Raw genomic sequence first — 13,848 nt, forward strand, 5'->3', positions numbered from 1 at the left:
CAGGATATAACACACCGAACCAAAGACATGGAAGTACTTAATATTTTGCCTTCTCCCCCTCCATATCTCATAATGAGTGACAGTAGTGCGAGGACGAATGGTCACTATGTTGTGAATATGACAGGCAGTGTTAATGCTTCAGCCCAAAAGTGTAGAGGGATGTCTTTGACAACATCATAACTCTAGCCATTTCCTGAAGAGTGCGATTTATCCATTCAACAATCCCATTTTGTTGTGGGGTAATGCGGGCAGAAAATTCATGAGAAATTCCTTCTGCAGTACAAAAGTTAGCAAAATTTATATTTTCAAATTCTCTCCCATGATCACTCCGGATTCTGATCACTTTGCCAATACTTTCTCCCTATTTCCTTTTAACTTGCTTGCATAAGCCTTCAAAAATACCAAAAGTGTCAAATTTTCCGCGAATAAAATCAACCTAAGTGTACCTGGAGAAATCATCGACGCACACAAACACATATCTCTTTCCACCAAGGCTCTCAATCTGCATCGGCCCCATCAGATCCATGTGTAGTTCAAGAACACGAGAGGTAGTAAGATGTTGCACCATCTTGTGAGGTGTCTTGACCTTCTTTCCTACTTGACAATCATCACAGATTCTTCCTTCAACAATCTTAAGATCAGGGAGCCCAACAATAGCCTTTTCAGAGACAATCTTGTGCATGCTTCTGAGGTTTAGATGACCGAGTTTTTGGTGCCATAGCTTCGCTTCATCAACTTTAGATAGGAAACATTTGGTGAGCTGAGAATCTTTGACAGGAGACCACATGTAGTAGTTGTCTTGAGATCTGGTTTCTCTCATAAGCTCATCCGGTTCCTTGTTTATCACAACACACTCATCACGAGTGAAGTTAACAAGTAAGTTTAAGTCACAGAGTTAGCTAATACTAATGAGATTAGCAGTGAGACCTTCAACGAACAATGCTTTGGTTAAACAAGATAATCTAGGATAGTTAAGCTGACCTTTACCAATAATCTTGGCCTTGACTCTATCACCAAAAGTGACATGGCAGTTAGAGTAAGGTTTTATGTTGGATAAGAAGGCCTTGACACTTGTCATGTGACGAGAACAACCACTTTCAAAATACCAGTCATTTCCAGTGGAGGCATGAAGGGAGGTATACGCAATGTTGGCGCGATAGGTCATATTTTTCACTCTCCACTCCATACGTAGTAGGGGGTTGTACTGAGGACGTGGTTGCCTGTGGGAGGATTGACGCCGATGAAGATTCCTCCCATATATACGATAACAGAAAGGCCTGATATGACTCTTACGCCTACAGTGATGGTAGATCCATCGAGGTCTGTTGACAAGAGTCCTAGTAGGTATATTAAATTGTTCCTGGCGCTGATTCTGGAACTTGTCATGGATAGATATCTGAGACATGTTGCGAGGCATCTGGGAAGTAGTCTTCTGGGGAACAAAAGTAGTCTGAGATGTGGATCCACCATAAGTATACTCAAGCCCCTTCATATTTTTTGCAAGCTTTCTAGAAGTAAGAATTTTTTCAAGACTGTCGGTGCTAGAGTTTAGAATTCTGACGGATTTAGACATCTGATCAAGTTCGCCATTCAGCCGGCTCACTTCCCGCTTTAGTTCAATGATGGTTTCCAAGAGCCTCGCCTTGTCTTCAGTGAGAGCTAGGATAAGATCATTTTGCTTCTCCAGAACCTGAGACTCTTCAACCCATTTAGTATGCTAGACACTATAAGCATCATTAAGAGCATCATCATACAGTTCATCCTCATCAACAGATATATCAATAATATTTGAGGAACTAGCAGCATTAGTATGATTTTCAGTAGTCTGATTAGTAATAGTAGCAGTGAAAGCAACAAAATTGCTTATCAAATCAGAATCACTCTCTTCATGTTCTTCATCATAGAGAGTGGCATTGTAACCCCTCTTTTGTTTTTTCAGGATGTTTGGGCATTCTTTCTGGATGTGTCCATACCCTTCACATTCATGACATTGAATGTCTTTCCCTTTTCCAGCAATATTGTGAGTGCGATCTCCACCTTTGCCATTTCTGTGAAAGTTCCCACTCTTCAGGAATTTTTGCTGAAAGTCGTCTTTAACATCTTGAGGAGCATTCTTCTCGGTCATCTGATTGAATCTCTTCATAACCCTCCTATAATTCTTGGCAAGCATGGCAATGGTTTCGTCAATTTCATTATTCGAGTCAGAGTCTACCTACTCTTTTTATCAAGGATCGAGCTTTTAAGAGCCATTCCTTTATGCTTCTTCTCGATCTTGGGTAGAGATAGCTCGAATGTCATTAGGGATCCCATAAGTTCATCAAACTTCAATGTCTTCAGGTCATGGACATCCTCAATGGCGGTGATCTTCATTTTGAATCTTGGGCTCAGAGCCCTAAGAGTTTTCCTGACCAAATTTTCATCCGTCGTGGGTTTCCCGAGAGAGTAGGACTCATTAGCAAGGTCCCAAATATGCACATTGAAGTCGGCAACAGATTCATCTTCGAACATAGTGAGAGCTTCAAAGTTTTGTGGTAATATATTGAAGCTTCTGCTCACGCACTTTGGTGGTCCCTTCATAGGCCACAACGAGGATCTCGCATGCTTCTTCAGCGCTCGTGCATGTATTTATAAGCCTGAAAACATTTTTGTCAACCCCATTAAAGATAGCGTTGAGAGCACGAGAATTACCCAATGCTGCTTCATCTTCTGTAAGACTCCAGTCTTTCTCAGGTTTGAGGCCAGTTTCTGCTCCTTTATCGTCAATAGTGACAGGGGCTTCCCAACCGTGGATCACAGCTTTCTAGGTCTTGTTGTCGAGGGATTTCATAAATGCGCCCATACGAGCTTTCCAATAACCATAGTTGATCCCATCAAGTACTGGAGGACCGTTTACGGATCCTCATTCTCTTGAAGTATCCATCACAGATAAACAGAATGAAATAGCCAGGAAACCACCCTAAGATCTGGGTGCCCGCTCTGATACCAATTGTAATTCTGTTTGGTAAGGAAGGCAAGATGTCGTTCACAATGTTGAGACAATGTGTCCGACAACTTGCTTCAACACAAGTAATGAATAGATAACAAAGAGTATGAAAGAGTACGAGGTTGGTTATCCAGTTCGGTGCAACGTCACCTACGTCTGGGGGCTCACAGCCAGTGGAAAGGATTTCAGTATAATGTAGTCAATAGTACAAATAGGACTTATATGAATACAACAAATATCAATACCCTAGAAACTATTACCACGAGTGATTACCATGACCAGGAACTCCACCTGAATTTGAGACCCCTCTCAATTCCACTTTTCGAGCACTCGCCTATGCTCGGTTGACTTCAGTCTTCAACGCACGCGAAACTTCAATCACGTAAACACAAAATCCAAATCTCACAAACAGTCAATCTTCTGAAATAGTGTTTGAAGAATAACACCGCTCTAAACCAAAAACAATTAGTTTCCCAATCCACCAATCATGCACGTCTAGAAACACTAATCCTTTTTGTTTAAAGCGTCAAGACTGCTAACAGGGGAGGAGGGAGCGCACGGCTTTTATAGCAGTCATACACCTCTGGAAGTAAATCTAGGGTTCCTTTACCTATACACGCGAGAAGATCACCAAGGAAAGTGTTATGCGAAGCAATCTTGCAAAACAGGAAACTTGCCAGAAACAGTCTGCGCACAAGAAGAAGGATGTCTTGACAAATGCTAAGGCATGATAAATAAGATTATCTTTTTTTTCTTGTTATGGTAAATAAGATTTATTGTTGAATTTTTGTTACGATAAATAAGATTTACTAATTTTTTTTTGTTATGCATGATTTTATTTACTATAATAGTTAATAATATTAACCTAAGGGTGTTATTGAAATATTGGAATGTTGTCATGATAAATTGGCTATTTTCCTTAATATGTTAATAGTTGGGCTACAATTTTAAAGTAGGAGTGTTGTTTTGGCTAGTTGTTTAACCGTCTCTTTTTTATTATTGTTAATTTTTAATTATGACATATTATTATTATCATCATACTAAATTTAGGGCACTGTAGTTTAATAGTCAACAAAAATATTCATATTTTAGAAATAGCAAACGTTTGCAAACATTTTGGAAAAATAGTCAAACAACCTAAGTGGCAAAAGTGATAGCTAATAAAATTACTTTTATGACTTTAGGTTTTTAAATTCGTCACGTTCTCTCTTTTGGTTTTGAATTCGTCGTTTTTTCTCTCCTACTTTCTTTTCTTTTTTTCATAAAAACTTTAAAAATCTATATCTATCTCATATGAACTCGAAATTGAGTGATTTCAAATCCTACAGATTTGTGGCGCCGAGATCTTCAAAAACATATCCATTATGTTTGATGGAATATTCAATAAATGTCTAGATAATTTCCGAAAATTTTCAGTTATTTCCATATCTAAAGCAGTAACGTGATTTTTCTACATCTATGGCATCGAAAATTATTTTTCATCTAACACAATGGGTCTTTTTTTTTAAGATCTCAGCGCCACAAATCCGTAGGATTTGGAATCACTCAATTTCGAGTTCATATAAGATAGATATGGTTTTTTGAAGTTTTGATGAAAAAAAAATGTTTGAAAAAAAGTAGAAGAGTGAAAGTGACGAATTCAAAACCAAACGAGAGATAAAGTGACGAATTTAGAAGAAAAAAAAACCATTAAATTGATTTAAGGACACTTTTGGAATTTTAACTCATCACCCCAACCGCTACCTCATACATTTGGCTATTTTCCCATAACTTTTTAAATGTTGACTAAATCTCAAACGTTAAGATTAAGATAGCTTAGTTAGTTAAAAATTTCATAAATTTATTGTCCTGATTATTTTTCATTAATAACACTGTATTTTAAAATCCCGCTTTAGGTCTCTAAGAGTGTTAAACCAGCCCCAAAATCATAATGTTTCTAATATCGCCCTCAAAAGGCTCTAACTCTAGTTTGATGGAATCTCGGAGAGAAAAGATTTTTGTCTATTTGTTCTTGTATACAAAATAGGTAAAATAGCCATTTGAAATAATTTATTACCAAAATAGTTAAACTTTCAAGCTTTCAGCAAAGTATTCAAATTTACATTTGTCAGATTTATATTTGCATCAAGATTAAAAAAAATTTACGATTATAATAAGCAATTTATTATTTTCAAAAAAATTAATCATAGTCTCAAATTTTTTTAAAACTTGATTACTGCACATTTTCATTTTGACTGTTTCACTAATTTTAAATAAACTTTAGCTATTTTACAAATTTAATAGTTTAAATTGACTAATTAGTTAAATCACCCAAAAATCATGCACAGACCATGGTTTCAAATGTCGACGAAAATCGTCGATTCCAGGCGAAAAACTGTTGGAATTGATCTAGGGTTTAAGAAAAAGTTTAACGCTTCGGTAAGCGGCGGAATTTTAAAAAATTTTCTTTTTCAAGTAAAACAGTTTTTACTAACCTAGACAAAGAGCAAGCACATGTAAATAAAAACTAATATGAGCATAAAAGATTACTAACCTTTTTAGAATCTTGAACGTTGAGAAGCTTTTAGAAAAGGTTGCAACGTTCGTCTCCCTCGCAGCACGTCTCTCTTCCTTTCCTCGTTAACTCAAGCAACCACGAAAGTTTCTATCACAAGAATCAGTCGAGAAAGAAAGGAATTAGTGTGTGGGCACTTTTAAACACGACAACTCAAGAACAAGTCTTAGAGTCGAAGAGCTAAAACACTAGGTCAAATGTGGACCTAGGTGCCAAAACAAAAACCGAAAATAACTAGAGAGAGAGAGAGAGAGGATCGGCCACAAGGTCTAGAGAGAGAAGCTCTCAATCTCTAACTTATGTGGAATGACTAGAATGAGATGAATGAGGTCTCTATTTATAGGGGAGGCATGAGCAAATCTTATTTCCTCTTTTCTACCCATGTTGGACGTTCATGACATGTCATGCAAGTCCTTGGATTTGTTTCCTCATTCGTTCTCTCTTAGTTGGCCGAAAATGCACTTTCCTTATAGAGGAAATTTGTTTCCTCTTTTTCTTTTGGCAAGTATCTTCATACATTAATGCACAAAATAAACTCTCTTTCCCACTATGGCATGAACGAAATTCAGCCTTATTTTCCTTGGGTTGGACGAAATTTGAGCTTCTAGAAGGAGCTTCTAGATGTTTCTTCATTTGTTCATGACTACATAAGAAAAGCCCATTAAGAATTTTCAAGTAAAATTCTATGAAATGAAATTAATCATCAAGGCCCAAATTCTTTAAGTTGGCCGTGTGATTTAAATTTCATTTGTCATCATATGACAATGTCAAAAAATTTATTGACATTCATTTCGTCCTATGTCTAAAAAGACAAAAATACCTTTTAGACAATTTTCACAAAACTTGTCTCGTTCTTGTTTTGACTTAGCTGCTAGTTTAACTATTCCTACTTGATATGATTTGTGACAGTGACCTCATGGATCAAAATGAACAAAGCTTGAGCTAAACACTTGGACTCAAAAGTTCAAAAACCTTTTCCAAGTTTAGCTTAATGTCAACTGACTCCACTAAAGAGTTGACACTGAAAATCTCTCGGTTCAAATGAATTTATTTTCTACTCAAGAATTCAACCTAATTGTAATGAGCGGATCCACTGAATATGATCTATGTTTACCTTCATGAATATCATCAGCTAGTCGGGATTTACAAAATTACCATTTTACCATTCTAGCTGTTATTTCCTCAACTCCTTCGTCGCTTGTGAATAAGTTAGAAACAATGTATTGACGAGGAGCTAACAAGTCACATTGTTTCATCCAAAAGAGTCAAGACTCAATTTGGACACTGGCCAGTTCATTTATTCACATTCCAAGAAACAAAGCATGATGTGATATACATTGCATTTCAGCAATCTTGTACATGAATTCCATATCTATGAGAACTTCACAAAGTTACTCATGACATTCTCACAACTTAGTACTTCACCAATAGGCCCTGTTCGGAATCACATAGTGAGTCTGAACTCTAACTTTCTCAAATGAGAATACGTAAGTTGTGAAATGGCATGTCTCATTTCAGGATTAAGGTAAGCATGATGCAATTCATACGTAGTGACTTCGAGACATAAGAGGTTAAATGGTTTGTTCTTATCTTGTCTCTAGAAGTGCACTGGTCAATTCAGTACCTTCGGAAGATACCTAGAAGAACTATAGAGTCTCCAACTCTCAATGCCCCATAACCAGACATCATAGATTCTCCTAACAATCGTACTAAGGTCAATAGTCCTTTGACCCTTAGATTGCGAATATATTGTTTTAAGCAAACTACGAAGAGTTTTTTCATGCAAATCTACATTTGTCTCTTCGTAAGTTGTTTAGTTTGTTTATGGACTAAAGACTAATGTTTTATCATGAAGCTTCAAACAGACAAGGAGGAATGAATGAACGTTTCAACTTTTTTATTAATGAATAAGCAATTACAAGCAAGAGTCTTCATGAGACTTTGTTAGATCAAATGTACAATATAAAGACTACAACTCTTCTTGTGGGCACCATTGACAACAAAAAGTCGCTGCCGGAAGGTCTCCGGCCGACGAAAGCTGTTTTTTTTGTTTCGTCGTCGTTTTTCATTTTTTGTCGTTTTTTTTCGATTTTCGTCGTATGTCGTTTTTCTTTGCTGTCGTTTTTTCTTTTTTGTGTCGTTCTTTTTTCCTATCTTTTTTACTGTCGTTTTTTTTTTAAAAAATTATATACATTAATAGCACACATTTATAAAATATTATATATATACAATTTTCTATTAAAAAAGATTATATACATAATTTATTTTCTTTATATATGTTTAAAAATTGAAAAATATATGTATGTATTACGTGTATATATTTTACCACATTTTTTCTATTCGGTTTTTCATCGGTTTATCGGTTTTTCATGAAAAACGACATTTGAAAACGGCAAATCGAATACCATTTTCCACATTTTTTCCGTTCGGTTTTCCATCGACTTGTCGATTTTTCGTTAAATTTGGAGGCTCGAAACGGCAACGAAAACGGCATTTCGAACCTTGACACATACTACAATTTTTTTAGTTAAGCATAGTCCCCATCGATAATAACTACCACTATCGATACACATATAGATAGAAACGAAACCAGAAATTTCTGAGGTTAATAATTCTAAATCTAAAAATTGAGATTTTATATATAAAACTAAAAATATTACTTTAAGAACTAAGAAAATCACGGCCGCCAAAGAGGATAAGAAAAGGCTCCCTTTTCACACTTATTACATGCACCTTCAGAAGAGTTCGCAGTCATAAGATATAGTAATTTTTTTATAAAAAGTCAGTCACCAGAATTATGGTCATATACGGCTATATAAAGAGTCTATGACCAATCCTTCCTTTCCGATACTATGAGAAATAATCTTTTGAAAAATAAGTTTTACGCTAATGTTTCAGAATTATTCATCTGTATCATGCTTAAAATCACAGCTTAAAAGGGTGGTTAAAAAGCTCATGACCAAATATTTCGCTGACATTTATAATTGTAAAAAAAAAAAAACTTGTTAAAATTAAAAATTAAAGTTATTATCCAAATGTATGATCTAAAACTTATGCTTATCATATTCAATGGTCGTAATTCATATTAACTATACAATTTGATAAACTATTTAGTAAAGAGTAATTTAACTAAATAGTAAAATAGTTAAATGTGCAATAAGTAAGTTTCAAAAACATTTTTTGAGAATCCAAAATATGCGAGTCTATCTACATAAAGAAACAAGAAATCTTGAAGAAGGCCTAGAACACAATTTTCCTTAAGATTTATTTAGGAATAGTTTAACAGCATATGATGTAGTGATTAAACGAACAAGAGGTGTCAAAAATGGTCAAATCGGACCGGGCCAACCCAAACTCTTTTATTGAAGGATCGGGCTGGACCGGGCATAAGTAATAAAACTCTAAGCCTAATACATGACCACACCATCAACCTTCGAGGCCGAACGTCGGGCCCGGACCCGGTATCGAAAAGGATCTAAAAACTGGATCTCAAAAAATCCAAACAAAAATCATTTAAAAATAATAAATTAAGATTTTTTAATTCAAATTTTAATCCATATAACAAAATTAAATTTTCAGTTAAAAAAAATTATATCATAAATATTATAATTTAATTTATGTGTTAAAAAAATTGATAAAACATAAAAATATTAATTTTACATAGAGATAAATATTTTTGTTTAAGAGTTAGGCTATGGTTTGGAATTTTTTGAGATCCTACGTCTTGCCGGATTTGAGAGCCTAAAACATTGTCTAATCCATACCTTTTAGTGGGCCGGGTAGGCAGCTGGGAATCTGGACTGGTTAGTCCACGTAGACACAATGATGGTAGAAGAACCACTGCCTTCTATTTGATATGCAACCAATCTATGACCATTCATTCCCTTCCGGGTTATACGAAGATATGCGTGTGCTATCAATATTCAGTTAGGAACATGAGTTTGATCGTCCTTAAATAATGCTTCATATCTTAATTACATCCAGCTTCTTCACAATTAAGCCAATAAAAAGGGTGGTCGAAAACCGCGTGACCGAAACTTTCGCTTACATTATGATATATTTTAAAATTTATAAAAATCCTTAAATAAAATAAAGAAACGAGTCCAAATCATAATATATATATATATATATATATATATATATATATATATAACCAATTTCCAAAAGTTGTGATCATTATCGATTTTAAGATCTTTAATTTAGGGACAAAAATGCCACAAAACCACATCTGAAGGGTCAGATGCGTCACCACTTAGCTCCTCTTTGTTGCCTCGAAGCCTGTTTTCATTGATGTATTAATATTATATTCTTTAAAAACATTAACCGAAAGAAGTTTGAAAGAAGTTTAAGATGATACTCTAATTTTTTTTTTCTTTTTTTGATGGGAGAAACTCTAATTTCAAAAGAAAGAAAAGAGGTCTTAATTCCATTCGTTGGAACTTCACACACTATATGTGCCTTCATCAGACATTAATCTTGAATTGCATGTCTTGAGGTCTTATTTTTCTTTGTGGGACGATATTTGGTGTTTATACAATTGAGTGTTATACATTTGTTCTAATGGAAAAAGCCTCGCGCTATTTTATAAAACAAAAAAAAAAAAAATTCAAAATAATCACAAATACACATGAGATATCGAAAACAATGAAAAATAGACAACATATTGTTGAGAAAAAATCAACAGTATCTCGTATGTTTAATCGAAATGCGTGATTTATATCCTTCAGTTTAATATAATCACACTTTTCGTTTATTTTTTACAAAAAAAAAAAATTGAATTCTCCAAAATACACTTAATGAAATTACTTTTTATTTTCTATTTTATATAAAAAAATTTAATTAAAAATTTCCTTTATAAAAAATTAAGGATTTTTTTTAAAAGACACTTTGAATTTTTTTATTTTTGTAATAAAACAATAAATAAATGTTACTCTATTAAAGATATTTTGTAGAATTCAAATTATTTTTTTTCGTAAAAAGTAAATGAAAAAGGTGGTATTTGCAATATAATGTATTTTTATATTTCAAGAATAAGTTTGGTACTTCTGAAAATTGAGGGTATAAATTTTATATTTCGATTAAACAAAGTGTATATTGTTGATTTTTTTCCCATTTTATCTTGACTCCACTATAAGAGTCAGACCCAAAAAACGAAACTTAAGAGAGGGTGATGTAAAAAAAAATAAGGGTAAAAGTTAACGGTGAATTTTGAAATGGGTCAAAAATTTAATATACAAAATAAATTTTATATATAAATTCTAATAATAAGAAGGATAATAAAAACTAGAAAAAAAGTCAAACTCATTAGACAAATGAATTAAGTCTTATTGAAAAAAATCTTATATAAAATATTAAGAAGGATAATAAAAACTAAAATACAAAAAAACAAAAACAAAAACAAAAACAAAACAAAAATTGATTCGGCGTTTTTTAATCCGTAACCGTGGCAGTTAATGACCTACAAATTTCTCACTAATGTGGATGGGGTTCCTTGTTCTTCACGTTTGGGGGAAATGTCTTTCACCTTTAAATATTTCTTAAGCCCTCAAGTCTAACTCGATCTTATTTACTCTTCTTTTACCTGGTATTTTCCAAATCTCACAAAGCTCGCGAGCTTTACTTTATTAACGAACTCTCACAAAATTGCTCCTTCAATTACTAAACTAATAAGGACTTCACTGTAAATATAAATAAATTACACTTTGACCCGTAATGCTCAAACGACCAAGATAACTGCAGCAAATATAGCAAATCCCTCACGTACATGAGTTATTTCTCTAATTAATTTTGAGATGAAGTACTGTATGAAATTACTATACTTATAATATATACATTATTTTACTTTCTATTTATCTCAAAAGAATTTGTCCAATATTAAAATTTTGTGATTTTTCCCATCAGAAGAATCTGTTTTCGATACCTTCCAGTAAATCACAAAATAACTGAAAAATAAATTTTAAGTGTCATGCTCTCTACCACACATGTCTCAGGTAGTTACTTACACGCCAATATTCTCATCTAATTGTGTATATATACACAAACACTAAATCATGTCATAACCTTAAATTAATCACAGTTCTCATCTTATAATTAATATTCTATATCAAATCTGTGACATATTGTTCCGGATCTACGTCTATCTTTCTTTCCTTTTTTCCTCGCATCATATTTTCTTGTAATAAATTTTAGTCACCACCATTTTGCAAATCCAACAATATTAATAAATGGAACGTAGTTTTTATGGGTGGAAAATAGTGATAGTAGTGATGAGCATGACCGGATATATTCCATCCAGTTCCTCCTCGCAAACCATGAAATCCGCGGTGTTTCATTTGCCGAGATTTGAGCTCGAACCGGGTGCGGTTATCAATAGGTTTTTTTACGACATCGACTTCCCGAGAGGACACATCGGCGTGAAGAGCTTGTCCGCCGAGGTGGTCGATGATTCCGGAAACTCGGTTCCTCTCACCGAAGCCTACGTCCACCACTGGACCGCCTCCGCGTACCGAGTCACGTCCCACCAAGGCATCATAGCCAACGGTTCATCCGAGGGACGGTAATGATTAATTATAGAAATAAAATTTTAGTTTTTTTTTTATATATATATTTCATTCTTTTACATCATATAGCCTAAGGACATTAAAATTCAGATTACAAAATTCAATTTTAAACTTCACAATATAAAAAAAAGGATATTCCATTGGTCAAATTCAGTTGGATTGAAATAATATGGATTTTTTAATTTAAAAGTTTATTTTTCTCACTATTTCGTTGACAAATTTTCCGTGAATTTTTAACTGAGAATTTCAATTAAAAATTACCCGAAGTTAAATTTATGTGTAGACGTCGGTGCCTCACTAATTACCTCGGCAAGTCTTTCGGGCTCGGCTCGGAGACTCGGAGAACCCGCTCACGACTCCCCGACCCGTACGCCGTTGAGACCGGCAAGTTCGATGAGCAGTGGGCTCTCTCTGTCCACGTCATCGATACACGTGGCGTGGCGGACCGCCTCGGATGCACTGAGTGTCGGTGCGACCTCTACAACGTGACCGGTGAGGCTTTGATTTGGAGAGGTTACAAGGGAGGGTTGTATTGTTGCGACGACCAGTCTCAGTGTCGGCTCAGCCACGAAGGTGTTGGTGTTGGTGGTGGCAAGAGAGGCCTCTTTCTTAGGTATAACGTGACGTGGATCGATTGGTCCGACTCTCTTTTGCCGGTCAGCGTCTTTGTTATGGATATTACTGATGAGTACTATTCGGAGCCGGTATTTAATGGAACTCGCAGCCATAACTGCCATGTAAGCTTTATTGGGTGATTAATTGGTTTTCTTTCTTAAGATTCCGAAACTGAGGAGATGCTTATCACATAATTTTAATAAAAAAATTAGCCAAATAAGTCACCGAAAGTCTCAGAATCGCTATATAGTCAACATTTTGTAAAAATTTAAACTTATTTATGGCACTAAAAAAGACAAAAATACCCAAAAATATTTGCGCCTATTTTTGGTTTTTTGTCTTTTTTAATACCGTAAATAAATTGATGTGGTTATTTACAGAAAATTAATAAAAAAATTAGCTATTATACAAAACGCTATAAGTCAAATGACTATATAGCTAAAAGACCATAATTATAAAGAAAATACGAATAGTTAATGTGTTTTTTTAATTCTTACTGGAAATATATGTTTTATATCTTGTGATCTCTAGGTGGAGTATGATATTGCGCAGTCTTGCAACCCAAGTAACAAGTGTGTCGAGACGAGAAGAAATACGATGAGTGTCTTGAAGGGCGGATATGTCGTCTATGCCGTGTCTCATCAACACGCCGGCGGACTAGGCACCACGTTATACAAACAGGCGAGTTTATTTATTTATTTATTTTGCCTTTATGGTATTTGAAATGAAAATGGTTTAGAGATGGCCATTATTATGACGATCAGGACGGGAAAGTTGTTTGCAAGTCGAACCCGATATACGGTCGTGGCAAAGAAGCGGGGAACGAGGCGGGCTATGTGGTGGGAATGACACCGTGTTATCCGAAACCGGGTTCAGTCAAGATTCGAGAAGGAGAGGCTCTGGTTTACGAGTCGAGTTACGATAGCCGCCGAGACCACACCGGTGTCATGAGTCTTTTCTATGTTGTTGTCGCAGACCGTCTCCCTAATTCCACGGCATTAACCGGGACAATTTCCATTTAGATCACTTTATATGCACACTAATTTTAATGTTCTGTTTGTAGTTTAACGTATAATATGAAGTAACATAAGATTTTTAATAAATAAAGCACCATCTAACATGTAACACTGGGCGTT

The 13,848-nt window shown here is 34.8% G+C and overlaps 1 protein-coding gene across 1 annotated transcript; it reads left to right on the plus strand.

The window, feature by feature from the left end:
• Positions 1-11,848: 11,848 nt before the first annotated feature.
• Positions 11,849-13,734, plus strand: LOC149401278 (uncharacterized). Its single transcript, XM_089610646.1, has 4 exons — positions 11,849-12,093; positions 12,381-12,834; positions 13,244-13,393; positions 13,477-13,734. The coding sequence occupies exons 1-4, from the start codon at positions 11,849-11,851 to the stop codon at positions 13,732-13,734; spliced, it is 1,107 nt and encodes a 368-aa protein (XP_089466772.1).
• Positions 13,735-13,848: the final 114 nt, after the last annotated feature.

The sequence above is a fragment of the Urtica dioica genome, chromosome 4 (genome assembly GCF_054948205.1).
Source record: "Urtica dioica subsp. dioica isolate 48M chromosome 4, U.dioica_male_clone48M_v1_H2, whole genome shotgun sequence".
NCBI classification, from domain to species: Eukaryota; Viridiplantae; Streptophyta; class Magnoliopsida; order Rosales; family Urticaceae; genus Urtica; species Urtica dioica.

Coding starts and splice junctions, on each gene's coding strand:
- LOC149401278 (XM_089610646.1), top strand. CDS start 11,849: ATGAAATCCGCGGTGTTTCATTTGCCGAGATTTGAGCTCGAACCGGGT. Junction 12,094..12,380: donor AACGGTTCATCCGAGGGACG/GTAATGATTAAT, acceptor ATTTATGTGTAG/ACGTCGGTGCCTCACTAATT. Junction 12,835..13,243: donor CTCGCAGCCATAACTGCCAT/GTAAGCTTTATT, acceptor TGTGATCTCTAG/GTGGAGTATGATATTGCGCA.